The 21,139-nt window shown below is 37.4% G+C and overlaps 1 protein-coding gene across 1 annotated transcript in view; it reads right to left on the bottom strand.

Annotated features, from left to right (window-relative positions):
- The window catches only part of LOC6045571 (semaphorin-5A), a 300,750-nt gene continuing 279,611 nt past the window's right edge, over positions 1-21,139 (bottom strand). The window contains exons 4-10 of the mRNA XM_038264905.1: positions 7,120-7,833; positions 2,217-3,826; positions 1,983-2,150; positions 1,759-1,914; positions 1,585-1,662; positions 1,386-1,513; positions 1-1,327 (exon numbers count right to left, since the gene is read on the bottom strand). Coding sequence (XP_038120833.1) covers positions 1,070-1,327; positions 1,386-1,513; positions 1,585-1,662; positions 1,759-1,914; positions 1,983-2,150; positions 2,217-3,826; positions 7,120-7,833 — 3,112 coding nt within the window. The 3' untranslated portion in view covers positions 1-1,069. The remainder of the gene's footprint in view (positions 1,328-1,385; positions 1,514-1,584; positions 1,663-1,758; positions 1,915-1,982; positions 2,151-2,216; positions 3,827-7,119; positions 7,834-21,139) is intronic.

Raw genomic sequence — 21,139 nt, 5'->3', positions numbered from 1 at the left:
TTTTTTTATGCATTTCATTTCCTTTTTATTTCTAATAAATTTTTCTCATTATTGTATAGATTATTCTCTAATAAAAATGTCTTTTCTTTCAAGTCTTGCTATTTTTGTTTTGTTTTGTCTTATCACCTAAAAATCGCGGAAACTTCCTTGCTTCAGCCCCCTAAAATACTAAACCGATTGTTAAAATTTGCGCTCAATTTGAGCTACGTGCTCACCGCAGAGAGGTTTGAAATCCCACAATGCTTTTTAACTTTGCTCACTTCGCTTAAAATTCTATAAAATTTATTCCAATTGCTTGTTTTTGTTTTGTAAACTGTCTCTAAAATTGCTTCTTAAATTCCGATCTCGCTCGCTCCTCTAACCCCTAATGGCACAGATTTGGATTTAACGCACTATTCTTGAATTAATGATTAGCTTCTTCTTCTTCTTATTTGCACGAGCTTTATTAGCTTCACCACTCATTCTTTGCTTTTTATTTAATTTTTAAAGTTGTGAACATGATTAATGAAATGAGTAAGTAATGCTTGTTTGTTGTGTGTAAAATGTTTTGCTGAAAAGCAACTGATTTGGTTAAACATGTGTAGCCCCTCGGTTAAGTTCGCGCGCAATTAGAAGCAATTATTGTTAAAATTCACTTTTAAACACTAAAATCAGCCTTGCTCTAATTGAATCATCTCGAAATTGTTCTATCTTGTTTTTTCTTCGTTCAGATTGTTTTTTTTTGAGGTTATGTACAGTAAAGGTGTGTTCGCGGAGTTCGTTTCCAATGCACACCCGAATTCAATTGCAACTTGCACGCAAGTTCGTTGCTTCGTGAGGGAATTTCAAAACGCTCGAAATTTCACGAATTTCTTCCTTCTTTTTCTCTCTGTGGCAGTTGAGATCACAATTTTTGAACACTGAATTTGACTTTAAATTCGAAAAAAAATGTTTAAACATGCAAAACGAGTTTTAAAACAACGAGAACATTCCACAAAATCAACAAGAAATTTTACACTGATTCTACTACGCAAGATTGCATGCAAGCTGGTTCGACACCTTCACCGTCGGAACCGGCCCCGGCCTCGGGTCAGTACTTTTCCTCCTCCATCTCGAGTTGGCGCGCGTGCCGGATGTTGTTGAGGCCGTGCGAGTTCCGCTTGATGGTGGCGGTGTCGGTGTCGTTGAACGACTTGGCCAGCACCTTGGGCGTGTTGTTGCCGACGGCACCGTTCACGTTGTTCGACTTGGTCAGCGTGGTGTGGCCGTTCGCGAGCAGCTTGGAGCCGCCGGCGTCGTTGCGCCCGTTGAAGGAGGACTGTCGTTTGGGCTTTTGGCTGTCGGTGTACTGGAAATCGAGAGTTGATTTATTTTCATGAAATATTTTAAGAATGGTCATAACTCACATCCTTGGTGGGCAGTGACGAGTACTGGTTGGGGTAAGATCCGTAACACGGCGAACCTTGGATCGCCTTGATTCCCTTGGCTTTCTTCTTCATCATGTGCATGGTCGCGAAGACGCTGGCCGTGCAGCCTGGAAATTTTAATTTAAAAAAATCGTGATTAGGAGAAATTAAAGGTTTACATTTAATGTGATACACTTACAGCCAATAACGACGAGCAAGACACTGATGACGATGGTTGTGACCGACGAGGCACCGGCCGTCAGGGCGTGAGGAATTTCTGGAAGGAGAAATAGAAAATTTATTTAAATGTTTGAGTTTAATTTTGAAAATAGTCTTTGATTTCCAAGTCAATAACTTGTCTTCAAAAACTCACCATTACTCATTTCCACTTGGCACTTGCGAAGCTCGCGATCGCTGCCCTGGCACATCTTCTGGTCCGGCGTCGGAATCAGACACTGGCGCGTCCGCACCTTCTCGCCATCGGTGTTGCACGGCGACCACTCGGTCCACTCGCCCCAGCCCAAGAATGCTGTAAAATCATTATCGAAAATTAGTTATAAATCAGTTCAGAATCTCAAAAACCCGTAGCAAACTCACAATCACAACTCGGCATCTCGCACGTATCGTACTGCGTGCTCTGGCCCTCGCAATCGTTCCCGAAGATCACGTTGCCCGACATCGAAAGGCACTGGCGCGAGCGGGTTCGCGTTCCAAGTCCGCATGTCACCGAGCACGGTGACCAATCGCTCCAGCAGCCCCATTCACCTGTTTGGAAGAAAAAAAAGCAAACGCTTGGTGAAATGTTTCAACGAGCGAAATATTTCCGCTTACCTTTGCAGGGCTGTGTATTGCAAGCGCGCGCCATTTTGTTGGCTCCCTCGCAGTCGCTCTTGTCGCAGGTTCGCACCCGGTACTGTTGGCCACCGCCGCACGAGGCACTGCAGCTGCTCCACGAGCCCCACTCGCTCCAGCCGTCCTCGCTTTCGGTTCCCGCGCCACTTCCCGAGTGGGCCGAATCGCTGGATCGCTGACAGGATCCGTCCGGCAGGCAGACGCGGGTTTCCTCCTTGGGGCTTATTTTGAGCAGGGCAGAGTCCGCGATCGGGGCTTTGCACGTGAACCGGAACCGCTTCTCGATGTAGCCTCCGTTGGGGAGCGTTCCGTTGGAGACTGTGAGCCAGGGCGTCCAAGCGCCGGCCCGCTTCACGTCCGGACAGGCGTGAGTGTTGCAAACTTCGTAGTCCAGGTGACAGCCGGGGCACTCCATGCCGCCATTTTGTGGGACGGGATCGTCACATTTGCGGCGCCGGATTCGGTAGCCCCCTCCACAGAGGGCGCTGCACTCTCCCCAGACACCCCACGGGCCCCAAGCTCCGTCGATCGGAGGTTGCTTCGGGGCTGGACAGGGTGGAAGATGTGAGCAGTAGATCTCAGCACGATCCGGACCCACGCAAACCCGACCTCCATGCGCTGGTTTCGGATTCCCACAAGTTCTCCTCCTAGTCTTGACGGCCATTCCGCAAGTCTGCGAGCAGGCCGACCAAGCGCTCCAGTCGGTCCAACCGCCGTGCACGGTACAGTTCGTAACGGCGATGTTCATCCCAGTGCACGACCTACCACCATTCTTCGGCGACGGATTGTCGCAGGTTCGTGTCCTGCACTGGCACGAGTCCATGTTGGCACCAAAATCATCCCCCACTCCCAGCGCTTGCCCTCCACTAGCCTGAGCGCAGCGTCCCCACTCGGACCAAGCTGACCAACCCCCATCCACCGGCGCCGTCAACACCGGACACTCGGTAGCGTTCTGGATCCAGTACTTTGCCAACGTGTCCCCGTTCGGCGCGATCGTACAAGCCTCCTGCAGCTCGTTCCACCCACAATAAGGATCCATCGAGTTCAAACAGCTCACCCTGGACAAGTGCCGATTGCAGTGCTGCGAAGATATCCGACTCAACGCCGTGTCCGTCCCCACATACAGCGAATCCGTCTCCTTAACATACTGAATCGTCCGGATCCTCGACTCCCGCGATAACTCCGGTCGCCAAATCTCCACCACGCACGTACTCTTCGTCCGCGGCAGCACCGAGATCTTCTTAATCAACCCCGCGTCCGTAGCCACGTAAATCACGTGAACCCGCTCGTGCAGCTTCGTCGGAATAACGTCAATCGCCACATGCCCGAACCGCTCAAGCTGGGTGTGGTGCAGCGGTTGACCGGTTATCGGCTGCACCGCCTGGTCCATCAGCTGGTACTTGGACGAGTCCAGCAGCGAAACGTGGCGAGCCGTTGGCCCTGCGTTGCACTCGTAATGATCGCGGTGTTGGGCGTCCTGGCGATGCCAGGCGGAACCCAGAGAGTCCTGGTATTTGAACGCCCCGGAGAAGGCCGCGTGGATGGCGGACATGTTGTACGCGCAGATCGCCGAGCCGTGGATGCTGTTTCTGTGAGGGAAGAGAGAAAATTGCAAAAAAGGGTTAGTAATTTGAAATATGAAAAGCAATAAGTAGAAAATCAAATTTATTTTGTGGAAACGGAACTACGGGAACATTACGTAATTCCATCGTGCACCTTATGTTGGCAATTTGACGATTAAACGCAGCTTTTAAATGGCGTTTTAACTGAAATAGAGTTATAAATTGCCCAGTAGGAAGTGAGCAAGCAAATTTTTATTCAAACATTCTTTCATGTTTTGCTAAACTATTTCTTTAAATAACGTCATGATTCAAAATCTGGACATTTAGTAGCATATCATTTTTGTTTTAGCTGGCAAAAAAATCATGTCATAAGTTGTAAATGTATAAATATCATCAGGATGTAGTACAAACAATCCATTTTAAGAGAATGCATGCAAAATGTGTCTTTTCCAACCATTTTTCATCACAATTTAAAATTTAAAATGACTTACTGTGCTTCGAATCCCGGACACTGATAAAAGCTGATTCGAATTCCTGACACTCGTTTTTGCTTATGATTCGCACAAATTTGGACTGTCTCGAATAAGCTGTTAACAATCGATATTTTGTATAAAAATTTGCTAGACTTTAAGAAAATCATAGCCATTACTTTCTGCTTTGCCTACCCGGTGCTTGGGAAGCCTATGAAATATTTCAGTGAAAGGTTTCACTCTTTTGGTAAACTCATATTTTTATTTTATTGTTTTGGCATTAACTACAGCGTCCAAACAAATTAAAGTTTATGTTAGAATTCATCAAATAACACAATATTGACAATAATTATGTGAAATTATAACCAAATTATTGATAAAACAAGATGAGGTGTCCGGGTTTCGAAGCGTCCTGGAATTCGAATCATGGCGAATGTTCGAAAATCCCTATGAAAACTCATCTTTAACGTTTACACAACTGTTTCAGCTACTGCCTGCATTTTATGTTTTACCAAACCTTTTGCACTGTTTTATAACAGCAATTTACAAACAAAATCTACAGTTTTCATTGGTTTGACTAGGTGACGTAAGCGCCATGACGAAGAAATGTATTTTAAATTAACCGCCTTTAGTACAACAAAATCACATTTTTTCAAGATATTGAAATTTGGCGGGCCGGTCATACAAAATGGGCATGTGAATGTTCGAAAATTTGTATTTTTAAAAAGGATTCTATGATAGATTTGGTGTCTTCGGCGAAAAAGTATGTTATGATTACTTTCCAGAAAAAATAGAAACGTTATTCCGCGTTGCCATTTTTTTTTACTAGAGAATAGGAAAGTGAGAAAACTGGTACTGGATGTTAATTTTTTTTAATTGTATTTTTTAGACAATAATCTCAAAATTAAAAAAAAATGAAATCAAATTTCCAATCGATAGTGCCATTGCCAGCAATTTGACCAACAAAGTTTAAAAAAAGTAAATTGTAGCAAATTTTTACAGCTTTTCGAAAATATTGTTTACTATTGTAATTTTTCTTCATAAAGTATTATTTAATTGCAAAAAAAAAGATTTTTAAAATTTTGTTTGACAGCATTGTAGGCTTTTTTTCCAAACAAATTTAGTTCCCTAAAACCCCCTGAAACAAATGAAAAAAGAAAATAAAAAAAAAACGTATTTTATGGATTTTACTCTTGTGAAAAAAGTTAAATAAAGCCCTATCACTTTGTCGGAAATCGACCAGAAAATCGTTTCTCAAGATACAGATTTTCAATTATGACATGCTCATTTAATATGGAGCCTTGTAAGGAGAAACTCATAATGGCTCCTTTTGACATAGGACATGCATGCATGTTTATGGGGTCTATGCACAAAGTTTCATTCGAATCTACGAGTTCAAAGAAAATTCGATTTGCGAAAATCTAAAGATTAACTCAATTTTAATTTTTGTGTTTTTAATCCGGCTGAAACTTTTTTGGTGCCTTCGGTATGCCCAAAGAAACCATTTTGCATCATTAGTTTGTCCATACAAATTTGGCAGCTGGCCATACAAAAATGATGTATGAGAATTCAAAAATCTTTATCTTTTGAAGGAATTTTTTGATCGATTTGGTGTCTTCGGCAAAGTTGTAAGTATGGATACGGACTACACTGAAAAAAAGATACATGTTAAAAAAATTGATGATTTTTTATTTAACTTTTTATCACTAAAACTGGATTTGCAAAAAAAAAAAACACTATTTTAATTTTTTGATATATTTTATAGGACATAAAATGCCAACTTTTCAGAAGTTTCCACGTTGTGCAAAAAATCTTTGACCGAGTTATAAATTTTTTAATCAATACTGATTTTTTAAAAAATCGAAATATTAGTCGCAAAAAAATTTCAACATAATTTTTCGATGTATAATCAAATTTGCAATCAAAAAGTTCGTCAGTGAAATTTTGATAAAGTGCACCGTTTTCAAGTTAAAGCCATTTTTAAAAAACTTTTTTGAAAATAGTTGCATTTTTCATTTTTTTTCAATAAGTGCACATGTTTGCCCACCCTTGAATTTTTTTTTTTTGAAAAGCTGAGAAAATTCTCTACATTTTGCCTTTCTGAACTTTGTTGATACGACCCTCAGTTGTTGAGATATTGCCATGCAAGTGTTTAAAAACAGGAAATTGATGTTTTCTAAGTCTCACCCAAACAACCCACCGTTTTCTAATGTCGATATCTCAGCAACTTACATTTACAATGTTAAAATATGAAACATTCGTGAAATTTTCCGATCTTTTCGAAAAAAATATTTTCAAGATTTTTAAACCAAGACTAACATTTTAAAAGGCCGTTATATTGAATGTTGTGCCCTTTTGAATTGTTAGTCTTGGTTTAAAAATGCATAACTCGGTCAAAGATTTTTTGCACAACCTGGAAATTTCTGAAAAGTTGGCATTTGATTTCCTCTAAAATATATCAAACTAATAAAAAATAAAAATAGTGTTTTTATGCACATCAAGTTTTGATGACACAAAGTTAAATAAAAAATTACCAATTTTTTTTCCAGTGTAATCCGTATCCATACCTACAACTTTGCTGAAGACACCAAATCGATCAAAAAATTCCTTCAAAAGATACAGATTTTTGAATTCTCATACATCATTTTTGTATGGACAGCTGCCAAATTTGTATCGAAAATTATATGGACAAACTAATGATGCAAAATGGCTTCTTTGGGCATATCGAATTAAAAAATACTAAAAAATCGAATGACCGAAATCTGAGAGAACTGCTCAATATTTTTACAATTAGCTTCAAGGAATAACATGATTTATGAAAAAAAATAACATGATTTCAAATATACTCACTCCGGCGTCGTAAAGGTCGCGTACAGCACTCCCTCCTCCTGCGAGTACACCATCCCCTGAATCTCGTTGAAGTAAAACGGATAATCCCCCGGCAGCGAACAGTTCAACCGTGCCTTCACGAACGACGTCCAGTTATCCTTCAAGATCTGCGTCCCGCCCGGATCGTTCTTACAGATCCTCGCAATCCTCGAGTACACGATCTTCCCGCAGTTGATGTACTCCACGGCCGCCTCCCGAAACAAAAAGTACACAAACTCTCCCTTCTCAAAGCTCCCCACAAACTGCGGATCATTCAGCCACTTGGAGTTGTACTGGTTCGTCCTCAGCATCCGGGCACTCTCCTGACTCACATCCGCCCGAATGATGGCCGGATCCGAGCCGGAAAAGTCCGTCGTCGTGCCCACAAACAACCGCCCGCTGTCGGACATCAGCGCCGTATTGTTGGCCGCCGGGCTGAACGGGCACTTGGCGACGCCCTTGTCGTACCGGGTCACCGTCAGGTTCTCCATCTGGCGCCACGAGCAGGCCGGACTGAAGGCGTACGTTCCGCACGCGTACACCCGATTGCCGTGCGCCTCCAGCACCATGATGTAGTTGCGGCACGACTCCTCCGACTGGCCCTTGTCCTGGCACATGGTGCGCATCGCCGGCGTGACCTCCCACGTGGACCGCTCCCGCACGTCCAGGTGCAGCGACAGGCGGTACAGATTGTCCCTGGAAAGAGAGAGGGAGAAGAATTGACTGTTAGTTTGGTTGGTTCTACTCAGAGACATCGTAAAGATCCGCGGTTGACATGGTCCAGAACGAGTCGTTAAACCTGTGGGTCATAAGCTGTGATTTTATTTGCTTCCCACAAGAATCGGCGGATGGAGACGAACGGTTTTGCATAGAGTTCCCGGAAGAGTAAAACACACGTAATTTGCAATAAAATTGTTGGATGTGGTCGTGGTGATGGCCATGGACAAGGGAATATCTTCAATTTTTATTTCAAATAAAATGGCAGCATAATTTTTAAACGGTAAAATAAACTTTTAATGTTTGAATCCTGGTTGTTTAACTATGCTCCTCAAATGCACTATCAATATAAAAATCATACATTCAATAGATTTCTATAAAATATATTTGGTTCCATTTACAAAAATAACTTTCTATATTTATATATTAAGGCAATTCTCTACAAAATCTCCATATTTCGAGTATTTTTGACAGCTCCATACAAAAATTGTAGATATATATTGGAAAATCTGTATCTTTTAGAGGAATTTTCTGATCGATTTGGTGTCTCCGGAAAAGTTGTAGGTATTGATGAGAACTATTCAGAAAAAATAGCTATAAGGTTATTTTTTCAACGAATTTTAATCTAAGTTTTTTTTTACTAAATATGAATATTTAGTTAGTTAGTTGTCTTTATTAACGAGCCTTTCAGCCTGGTTCGGCTAGGATATTATGATTTTTCTTTTTTATTTTATTTTTCAAAAGACAAACTTTTGAGTCCCGCAATTTTTAAGCAACAGAGAAATACGGACAAAACTTTTGACAACTCGTTTGACACCGACTTATGTTTTTTTGAAAACTGCGTTTTTTTTTGAAAAAAAGATATCTTACTAAAAAGTTTTGTTTGACATCAGTTTTTAATGTAAATCAAATTTGCAACCCTTTGGTAAAATGTCAATTATAAATTATAACAATAATAATAAATTTGCAACCGAAAAGTAGTAGTAGTGAAACGGAACGCCAGTTCTTAGACAACTTCTGTTTAACATAAACCAATTTCTGAACTCCACAGATTTTTTGATATCGTTATAAATACGAATGCAAGTAACAGATTTTTTTGGGTTACATATTTTTTTCTAAAACTGCTTTTCAAAAGTCGCTATCCCATTTCCCCTTAAAAAAAATGTTGATAAAGACGCCGTTTTTGAGATAAAGCAACATTAAGTTTGAATTTAACTTTATACAAAATCAAGTTTTCAACTTTCAAAATAGTGTCTATTTCGGAAAATACTTTTTTTCAAAAAGTTCTGAACATTTTCAATACATTTGTCTTAGAAACATTAAAGCATGGACATCTGGTTGCTGAGGTAACTAATGACAAAAAAAAAAACAAACTCGCACTATTTGACAGTTTGTCTGCATTGTTTGTTCGCCTGCATTTGTTTGCGGAATCGTCAGCCTGTATACATTTTGCGAGATTGGCAAACTGTCAGACACGAAAAAATGATAGTTTGTTTGTTTGTCGTTGTGATCTCTTTAGAAAATGTATAAAGTTATCTACGTGCGCATGTATTACGTGTACGTACACGAAAAAGATTGAGGTTAAATTTTGTACCGGCCAGCAAAACAAATGGCGTGCTAGTGTGCGTGAGATCGGGCTTAGATAACCCTATTGAAAATTTTTGGATCGAGAATTAAAAAGGGGCCAAATATTCAATATTGCTCCCTTTTGAAATTTTTTGATTTAAAAAAATAAAAGATTTTTTTGAAGAGATCAGAAAATTGTACATTTGTTTTTATTTTTATTATTGAAAATTGAACTATTTAAAGGCAATAAAAAAAACGGCGCTCTGTATCAAAATTTCTGTACAGTACTTTCGATTACCAATGCAATTTGATTGCAATTTAATTTAAATACAAAGTAAAAAAAATCATGGTAATATCTGGTAATCATCTTGGAAGGTGTACATAAAAGAGGTAATATTTAACCTTTAAAATTTACACCTTTAAATTTTTAGCCGTGCTTCTCTATGACTCAAAAGCTGCGAGTTTTTGTCTCTTAAAACATATAAAATAAAATATAAAAAAAAATCATAATTTAATATACGAATTCGTGAAGTAATTTTTTGAGATAAAAAGTTAATTTAAAAACTGGAAAAAAATGTAGAATATCAATGATGAAACATTTTTTCCATTTCACTTTTACGTTTTGTACCGGTCACAAAATTCAAAATTTGTTAAATGAATAAAAAGTCTATATTTGATTTAAAAAGCATGAGTAAGTGTTACACAATGTTTTCTGAATAATTTACAAACGATTTAACAAGTTTTTTCAATGATTTGTCCAATAACATTGTTTTAACCCCACTTTTTTTGAGGAAAATTTGAAGAGGAGGGGGAGGTAGGGTCATAAATAAAAGAATAGAATAGATAGAAAAGAAATAAAAGACGCAATGGCCTTATGTCGAACCTTTTATAAATGCCTAATATTAATGTGTTAATTTTTTAATTAAGGATTATTTTTTGAAGAAGTGTGAAACACAATAGTTAATGAATGTATCAAACGACATTTTTTTCTTGTATTTTCAGTTTATTAACAAAATACATTACTCTAAAAAAAGTACAAAAAAAGAAATTTGGAAATACTTAAATAGATAGTTAAATTTTTTAACTATCCATACTTGCTTGCTACATTTCATTCATTGCTACAATATATTGTAATTTATCTTCCAATGTCTCAAACTAGTTTTGTTTGAATAAAGTTCATTTTAAGAAGTTATTTTAAGGGGTTACATACATGTAGAAAATCTCAAGATGAGAATGAATGGGATGAAATTTTGTTTTTTAAATAAATACAAAAATCAAAAACTGACGATTTTTTATATGAAAAACTCAAAAATATTTTTATCTTTTTTTAAAATATTTTTTTTTGCCTTCGTCATGCACGCGGGACCTGTTCACCGAGTCTCCACCAAAATTTTGAGCAGATTTGGTCAAGACAGTGTTGAGATATCGTGGCACCCGTTTTTTGAAACTGCTAACTTCAAATAGCTATATCTCGGCAATGATACAACCAAATGCCTTCAAATTTGTTTTGATGATAGATGAAAATGTATATTGTAATGCTCTGAAAACAGATTTAAATAGTAGTTTATGCAACAAGTTGCAAAAGGAGGATTTTTTCAGCACGAGTCGTACATTTATCCAACGAGGTTCACCGAGTTGGATAAATACGACGAGTGCTGAAAAAATCAAGTTTTGCAACGAGTTCCATACAACATTTTTTTGCAATTTCTAAAAACACCCATTGAGTGAAATTTTAAGTCGAATTTTCATGTATTTTGTCAATAAATCGTATAAATCAAAAAAATGTTGAAAAGTGTTACTCTTCGAAACAAGTGCTGAAAAGTTCAACTTTTCAGCACCCATTGCAGTGCTGAAAAGTAGAACTTTTCAGCATTTATTTTGAAAAGTGTTGCTATTCGATTCTGTTGCTTTTGGTACAGAAAAGTAGGCTATTTCGTCGTTCAAGAATGACAGGAAAAGTAAGTAGTTTCACGATGGAATTGCAAAAAAAAAAGTTTAAGTGTGTGCTCAAACCAACCTCTGACATTTTTGCTGATTGTAGCCCCTTGTATGTAACCCCTTAAATGAATTATCGTTGCACCCAAAGTTAAAGACCGAGGGGATAGTCCTCAAGAAAAGAAACGTGAGGAAAGTACTATTTTGCGAGAGTGTAGACCTCTCGCGTGTTCATTCATTCATTGAAACAGTTCATCCTATTGAGTGACTTATATGGACAAATGACCGCCACTAAGTCACCGAACCATGGTGGCCCATACGGTAAAGGCATGGTTCTATATGCCGAAGGTCTTGGGTTCGAGTCTCGGTACCGGTACTTTTTTGTTGATAGATCAACTTTTTTGGAAAATGAACCTATGAGTAAAGTACTCTCGGTAATTTCGGAATTTATCCTCTCCGTCCGCACACAGTACCATTTTACTACTGAATCGTGCTCTTCATCCTCTCGTATGCCGATGCCTAGTTCTGGGTGTGGTTATTGCCAATTAAATTATCGTTATTCAATATAACGATAACGATAATTCATATCGTTATCGAATAACGATAAGGTTATTATTAGCAATCTTGTGAGATACAATCTTTAAAAAGATAGAAATGAAATCCATGCACACCCAGAACTGGGCATCGGCATACGAGAGGATAAAGATCAAGATTCGGTAGTAAAATGGTACTGTGTGCGGACTGAGAGGATAAATCCCGAAATTACCGAGAGTACTTTACTCATGGTTCATTTTCCAAAAAAGTTCATCTATAAAAAAAAGTACCGGTACCGAGACTCGAACCCAAGACCTTCGGCATATTGAACCGTGCCTTTGCCGTATGGGCCACCATGGTTCGGTGACTAAGTGGCGGTCGTTTGTCCATATAAGCCACTCATAGGATGAACTGTTCCAATGAACGAATGAACACGCGAGAGGACTATACTCTCGCAAAATAGCGCTTTCCTCACGTTTTTTTTCGTGAGGACTATCCTCTCGTTCTTTAACTTTGGGTGCACGAAACTCATCAAGTTATTCATGATTTCATAAAAATTGTTCAAAAAATCGTGAATCAAAATTATTTAGTCACGAATAAAGTTAAGAAATTATATATATTCATATAAGTTGATGTTTTTTTCCGTGAAACATTCATAGACAATTACATATTAATTAACGTTGTTCCTGAGGCTTAGCTCTGACACTGAGTGGCAGTAATCGCGGCAGTCGATACCTTTTTAAAAAGTGTTTTTCCATCTTTTAAAAAATTGTTATTGTTATTTTATAAACAAGGTAATATTTTTGGAAGATATATATGCAACACAAACTTAATTAAATAAAACCAAATTTATGTTTATCTTGTTGGAAAGTTGTATTCACTTGTCTGTGATTTTCGCATCATTCTACAAACAGTGCACGAAGAAGTCAGCCGAAGAATCGACGCAAAATTTTATAGGTTGCAATTAATAAAGTCGTCGCCCGGTCCCCGGAGATTTCGATTTCGATCTACGATCGTCACCACAGATCGTTTTGCAGGTATTTTTTTTTATTGCGTCTGCTGCGGTTGCTGACTTATTTCAATAGTGCCTTTGCAAAACATCCGCGTCTATGAAAATTGATTCCTGGTTGAACGGATGCAGCAGATAAGAACCAGTCAGATAATGTGGTTTCAGGTTGATAAATGTAATAATTTTATGGATTTATTGATCTGGTCTGGGCTGACAATTTGAATGAGGCAATGTAAATCGATTTATTCTTAATTTTTTTTACCTTTAAAAAACTCATTTTCAGAAGTTTCGTTACATTGTAAAGTTACACAGCTTTAGTCAGACTTCAAAGAAACTCGTTCCATGCACATCCCACAACCAATTTGTAAATTGAATGCCTCCCGCCAATCGGCTTGTTCTAGAGCTGTGTAATGAAGTCTTACATTCTCGCGTTGCGCCTGATTGATTTGTTTCCCGGAATGGTCAGACAATCAATCAGAACAGCAACAAAAAGCTCGCGAGCCGCACCAGGAATCGATTGCAAATCGATCGCTTTTCTGTATGAAAAGATGCTGCTCTTCCTTTGACGCGTCAACTTGTGGAAGATTAATTACTCTGGGCCCGCGCAAATGACAGAGAGAAATCTCCGTTCGTTAAAAAATAATTCATTATTCGCGCCAATCGTGGCGAATGTTTGCCAGTTGGTTGGTGGGACCCGGTTTGACGTGTGCCATTCTAGGCCCCGGGGACAGATGAAGGCCAGTTCTAGACGCCGCCGTCGGGTTCAACTTTCTACCAACGCGATTACTGCCAGTCAGAGCTAGGCCTCAGGAACGACATGAATCAATGTGTGATGTTTTGTGATTGTTTGAACGGTAAAAAATCAACCTTATTCGTGATTAAATAAATTCGATTCACGATTCCATGAACATAATTCATGAAATCATGAATTGTGTGTGGCATTTAAATAAAAAATTACTTGAGCTCAGAAATTTCGTGCTCAAATTCCTAAATAAAATTAACGATTACACAATGATCAATGACTTTTTTGTCATACAATAATGGTAACTTTTTTCCGTGCACATGGGAAATCGCCACCCCCTCCATTGGGAGGAATTCAATTAAAGCCTTCGATTGATAGCGAAACGGCTTCGAATGGCACTTTTTAATCCAATTATCATATTCACACCGGCCAGGAGGACACACCCTGCAACCTGACGGGCAGAAAAGTGGACTCTTTTGTGCAAATGTAAGCTTCCTGTGTGAGCAGGGTTTGCTAGTATTTATCATTTAATTTATTATGCCTCTTTGAAATACAGAGGGGGGACAGCTGTCAAATGTACTAGAGCGCGATGGGTGCCTTTTATTGATGGGATTTGTAATTGAATTGATTCTAAATGGGAGTACTTTATAGTCTGGGCAGCGTTCTGGGATTATTCTGGTTCTTATGTGCATTGCGATGGGGATTTAAAACGACTTTTATATGCGTTTATAAACAATTGTAACAAATTCTCTTAGGAACAAGTTTTTTTGATACATTTTTGCAGGTTTTTATTTGGATGAAACTTTGTGTGTACTTTTTCTATGACCATAGAAGTAATTGTGCATCATTAAATCGTCCATACAAGTTTTCATACTTTTTTGGCAGCATAAATGAAATACTTTGCAATATAAAAAAATATCTTTTCTGATTTTGTTGTAGGACTAGCTTGAAACCTTTCAGAAAAAAATATTTATTTATTGTTTTGATTGGACTTTTCACGCAATTCTTATTTTTGGATATGTTTTAGATGAAAAAATGCATTTTTCTGGGCTATAACACAAGTTGCTCAAAATTTATTTGACAGGGTTGACAATAAAAAAAAACACCATTAAAAAAACCGTTGAAAAAAGTCTTAACTTTGTTTACCTGTAACAGTCATGACCAGGCTTGACCACCTCTAAAAATATTATTTTTTTCAAAAACATCCAAAAATTTCCTATAAATTTGCTCAAAAGGCATTCAAGATTGGACCAATGTTTGATGAGATTAGTGCGTCCATCCCGGGAATTCCCGGGACGAAAATCCCGGGATTTTTCCAAAACCGGGAATTCCCGAATCCCGGGATTTTTTAAAATTTGTCCCGGGAATTCCCAAAATTGAAAAAAAAAAACTAATTTTTGCACGGAAATATACATTTTTTTTGAGGAAATACATTAATAGTTGAATACATAATAATCGATAAGAATTTAAAAGCATTAAAATTTGTATTCGGCATACATATCAGCAATAATTTGGCTCATTAGTAAAAATTGATAAAATTGAGTTTACAGATTCCCAAAATTCCTAGTGCTTTAAATATTTTTTATTCATCTTTCTATATTTTTAAAAGACTTATTATTACATTTATGAATATCAATAGTTTTAAAAATTGGAAAAAATAAATTAAACTATTCACCCTTTAGTCCCGGTTTTCCCCAGTTGGCCAAAGCAGAATAAAAAAATATTTTTAATTAGTTTAAAGGGGTTACATGCATGTAGAAAATGTAAAAAAAAAACATTTTTACAGAAAATTTGTTAAATCCACCTGAAAGTTTCGTGTAGATATTTCATTATCAAACTGAGTAAGAGACGATTTAAGCACAAAATTTTGCCATGCGCAAAGCAAACTGTCAAACATTGTGAACATTTTTTCTGAAGCTAGGATGGCCCAAATGCCCGATTTTTGAATTTTGCATATTTGAAAAATGCAAGAATCATAAGAATTTTTATCTTATTTAAAAAAACTTTTTTGAATATCGGCCTTCGTCTGGCACACGGAACCAGTTTAACGAGTGTTAACCAAAATTATGAGCCGATTTGGTCAAAGCAGTGTTGAGATATCGTGGCACCCATTTTTTAAACTGCCAACTTCAAATTGTTATATCTCGGCAATGGTAAAACCAAAAGTTTTCAAATTTATGTTGTTGATAGATGAAATATATATTTTAATGTCTCAAAATAGATTTGAAAAAGTTTAAATGTGTTCTCATACTTACCTCTGACATTTATGCCGATTTACATTTATGTAACCCCTTAAGCTTTTTAAAAGCTGTCGTATATGTTTAGATTGAAGTGTAGATTATCACCAATTAATATAATTGAGCTGATTCTATGATTTTAAGCTTGAAAACATAACAAATATAATAAAAATATAGATTTTATGAATGTTTAAAAAAAAATCCCGGGATCCCGGGTATTCCCGGGATTTCAAAAATATTTTTCCCGTTTCCCAGGAAATTCAAAACCCGGGATAATTGGACGCCCTAGATGAGATACAGCCTCTGAAAGAAAAAGCAAACAGGAAAAAAATTATTTTATCTGCATCACCAAAATGGCGTCAAATTTTTAGGAGGCGATAAGGCTGGTACAAATTTTATTTAAAGTTTTCGTCCCCCCCCTTTTTAGCATCTATTTCGGTGCTGAAATGTTGAACTTTTCAGAATTTATGTTGAAAAGTGTTACTATTCGTTTTGTCATTTAAGAATGACAGGAAAAGTAAGTAGGTAAACGATGGAAATGCACAAATGATTATTTTGAACAATCTAATTATTTGCGTGAAAAGTCGGACTATTAAAATGTGTATTTTTTAGTGCGTAAATATCTTTTTCAAAATGGTTTTAAAAAATGCCAAAAAAGCAGCAGTCCATACAAAAATGGTACGTAAATATTCGAAAATTTGTATCTTTTGATGCAACTTTCTGAACGGTTTGAAGTCTTGGGCAAAGTTGCAGGTATTGATGAGGGCTGTTTAGGTAAAAAATGGTACACGGAGTTTTTTTTACAGAAATTCCATTTTCCAAACATCATGTTCTTTATTATTTTTTTAAATATGCTCAAGACAAACATTTAATAAAGGTCAAACATTCAATATTATGCCCTTCTAAAATTTTAGAGCTGATTCAAAAATTTTAAAAGTATTTTCCCGAAAAGATCAGAAAATTTCACAAATGTGTATTTTTTTTAGCATTGAAAATAGGACCATTATTTTCTGACATATTAAATACTTCTTGTTGATTTTTTATTGGAAATTTTCTTAGCTTAATTTTTTTTATTTTAATGGACAATCATGGACACTACTTTAAAAAACCCGATAAACCGTTTTTTTCAGTTAAAAAGTTAAAAATAAACTTTTAGTTGTCGAAAACTCTTTTAGATTGCAAATATGATCTATTATAAGAAAGTGAAATCTTGACAAATTTTTTGATTACAATATCTATTTTTTCCAAAAATCAAATTTTTTTGAAGAATTATAATAAGGCGGCAAATTTTGTTCTTCAAAAAAATCCAAATAAAAAATAGGAGTTTTGGGAAAATGATTTTTTTTGTGAAAAAAAGTAATAAAATAAATAAATTTTCCTGTTCCAATTTGTTTTTCTAAACAGTCCTGTTCAATACCTACTTTGCCGAAGACACCAAACTAATCAGATAGATACAAATTTAAAAATAGTTGTGTACTATTTTTGCATGGACAGCTGCCAAAAACGTATGGAGCCTTGTAGAAGAAGGCGGAAGGTGCTGATAAAATTAATAACTTTTTTTTACTTCACTTGTATTGAACTGGTTTAAAATAAAAATACCGTAAATATTATATCTTAAATGAGCAACTCTCTACGAAATCGGCCGATTTCGACCATTTTTATTTTTTGTATTTTTGAAAAGGGCCAAACATTGAATATTACGCCCATTTAAAATGCTAGTCTTGATTTAAAAATTTTCAAAATATTTTTTCGAAAAGATCGGAAAATTTCACGAATGTTTCATGTTATAACATTGAAAATCGGACCAAATGGTGGGTTGTTTTGATGAGACTTAGAAAACTTCAATTTTCGTGTTTCTTTTTCTTAAAGTGGCTCTATCTCAACAACTCGAGTTCCAATCTTCAATGTCTCTTAGACAAATTTATAGAAAATTTTCTGAACTTTTTAAAAAAAATATTTATAGAAATGGTCACTCATGGTCACTATTTTTAAAAATCGAAAAACTGCAAATATTTCACTAAAATGAAACTTTCGGTGGCTATATCTTGAAAACGGAGCCCTTTATCAAAAAATCTGTAAAGTACTTTTCGATTGCAAATTCAAATTTGCATTAAAAAATAATGTCAAATTTGTTTTTGTATAAAACTTCGATTTTTTCCAAAACTCACTATTTTTTTCAAAAATTCATAACTCGGCGGCAGATTTTTTTACCATGTTTCTCTATGGCTCAAAAGTTGCATATTTTTGTCCCCTAAAACATAAAAAAATCTCGAAAATTAAAAAATACGTATTTTAGGAAATTGAGTTTTAGTAAAAAAAAAGTTGATTATAAAATCTGCAATTTTTTTTTCCGTGTACCTATTTTTTTCTCAAAAGTCCTCAACAATACCTACAACTTTGCCGAAGACACTAAATTGATCAGAAAATTCACTCAAAAGTTACAGCTGTTTGAATATTTACATACCATTTTTGTATGGTAAGCAGCCAAAAATTTATGGAGACTTTTATGGGTGAACCAATGACACAAAATAGCTTATTTGGTCATAGGGAAGGCCCCCACAAAGTTTGAGCCAAATCAAAAAATACAAATAAAATCCATTTCCGGTTTTGGTAGAGAATTGCTCAAATCTTAAATTTCATAAAACTTTTAATCATTAATGTTTTGAAGCCAGCTAAAGGATCTCATTCATAAGCTTGTATTATTACATTTCCGTACAAAAATTACCTCATTGTCAACGGTAAAGCAGTTATTTACAATCCTCGTAACAATAAAGTACAAACGAAACCCCTAAATCTTCACCGTATCTTCGTCTGCATCTACAGACCTACGACCAGATCCACTTGACCCCCCCTCTCAATTAACCCTCACTGCAGGCGCACCTATCGCAACCTGTCTGCTCTCCGTCGCCGTCGCAGAACGCCTAAACAAAAACACCTACCCGGCCTCTTCGGTGAAGAATTCTTGCGGAGAGCCAACAACCACCATTCAATTATGGCCCACCTACGATCAAACTAGACCACCTCGCCGCTCGAAACAAGCTTTAATAGACACATAAAAACCAGATCGCGCAAATTTACGGCTCAACACTGCCCTGGGCCACTTTAGAACGAGTACCAGGGCAGGTAAGTTGGCGACAATTTATTCGCGCGTTGGAGAGGATCGCTGAATTTGTGCAGATTAAGATAAGCAAAACTGTTTAGGCCACTTAGAGTTGTGTTTTGGTTTCGATTGGTGGCGTAGGTCAAGGTTTCTTCTCACTAAAATGACAATATCTTTAGCTGGTCTACACCAATCAAGCTCATATTTGAACAGTAGAATGGTAAGAATGAGCTTTAGAGTTTGTCAGGCCGGTTTTCCGAAAAATTTAATTGTTTTAGAGAAATTTCCGTTTTAGTGAAGCCTTTCCCTTAGTCCTTAAGCTACTGTTTCAGTTGTTGCCTACATTTAGCGTTATTTCTACTACTAGCAACCAGCTACTAGATGGCACTAGAGTGACTGATCACAATCGGAAGAAGCACTTAGCATTCGATCGCTCAAATCCGCAATCCACGACCATTTCTCAGTACCGGTTGAAGATCGGCTTATAAAATTAGCATAATCTGACATAATCATCGTTAAAGTGCACTTGATGTCCCGACTTGCTCGGCGCAGCGTTTCGAACAAGCGTGCACCTCCATCCTTGAACCTGAAAGACGCCCGTACCCAGAAGAGCAGTTTACACGCTAAACGTAACATGCCCATTGCAACCTGCCGACGTTCGTTCGTTGCACGTCAAAGTCAGTGAACTCCAACATCAACAACCACAGCGCTGAAGAGTTGAGACCACATCGCCTTTTTTAAAATTTATGGTGCGACCGTTTCCGCTGTAACTTATCATTTCCAACGATAAACTGTTTTGACACACGATAAAAACGCTCTGGGTACGGCCAGCAATACCGGCCGTCCTCTACCCTGGAAGGGGCACACGCGAGGTTGAACTTGTTTAACAAACGAAAACGAAAAGAAAAAAAACAAGAGTTGATCTCGTGTTTGGCAGGTAAACCACGCCGGCTTAAGACGTAGGGTCGCGTGCAGGCTGAACTTGCGTGCAAGTTGCACGAAAAGTTTGCAGCAAGATCGAGCCGGCGTAGTGCTGCCATCTTTTGGCGAGCATCGCAACCGTCCAGATTCGCTCGAGATCGCTCGGATAAGGGTGATAAATGGAGCCATCCCTTCACACACAGTGACACGCTGAAGGAGCTTCCAAAAAAGGAAACCCAACTCCCGCGGTCAGTAGGTCAACCCGCCAGCTAGCAATTATTCGATTCGACTTCATTCATGGCACGGTCAAATATAGCGTTACCGTTTTTTTTCCTTCATATTTTGCATTCAACCACTCGACATCAGACAATAATATCCGAGCACAACATGCAACTTGTTTTCCCCCTTGTGAGCCTTTTGCTTGTTGTTGACCGGCGTGGCGTGGTATCAAAATAAGACGAAAATATCCATTACACAGCTTTTGCGACGGAGGAGAAAAAAGTGGGCTACAAAAATATCAATAAAAAGGGTACACGCCGGACAAACCAAACCGAAAAACATTAATCATCGCGGAGCTGTGCGCGAACTTGCGGACATTGCATTGTGAAGAACCGAGAGAAAACCGGCAGCGATTCCGCTCAATGAATGTAATTTATTTTTTTGCGCGGACAACAGGACCTCCATAACCTTATTGATCGAGTGAGTTTATCTGATTGTTGTGTTCTGATCGATTATCGATTGTGGAGTTTTGGGACGTGCGAGTTGGCCCCGAGCTGGTAAGGTGCGATCGGATTGAGATAGCCTTAAAAAAAGTGGCGGGATGACTTCACCCGAAAGCTGGAACATCTTGTGAAGAAAGAGTGAATTGTTCGAACTTTGGAAGGTCGCAAATCTGAAGATCTTTTTAACACGAGCAGTTCCGGGAACTTGTGAATTTCGAAGGTTTTCAAATTGCAGGACTGTTGTCATACTACGATCTTGATCAGTTATACAGAACATGACAAATCATTCAACAGGATAGTTTCTACAAATCTAGACTAACTGGCTTGAAATCTAAAGATATTAATTCGAGTAGATTGTTTCAGATCTGTTTCTTGCAGAAACTCAGCAAATGGCAGATTTTGTGTTTTTTTTTTATGTTTTTGTATTTTTGTATTTTTGTATTTTTGTATTTTTGTATTTTTGTATTTTTGTATTTTTGTATTTTTGTATTTTTGTATTTTTGTATTTTTGTATTTTTG

The sequence above is a fragment of the Culex quinquefasciatus genome, chromosome 3, assembly GCF_015732765.1.
Source record: "Culex quinquefasciatus strain JHB chromosome 3, VPISU_Cqui_1.0_pri_paternal, whole genome shotgun sequence".
NCBI lineage: Eukaryota > Metazoa > Arthropoda > Insecta > Diptera > Culicidae > Culex > Culex quinquefasciatus.
The sequence above is the reverse complement of the archived record's forward strand: the minus strand, read 5'-3'. Positions and strand labels throughout refer to the sequence as shown.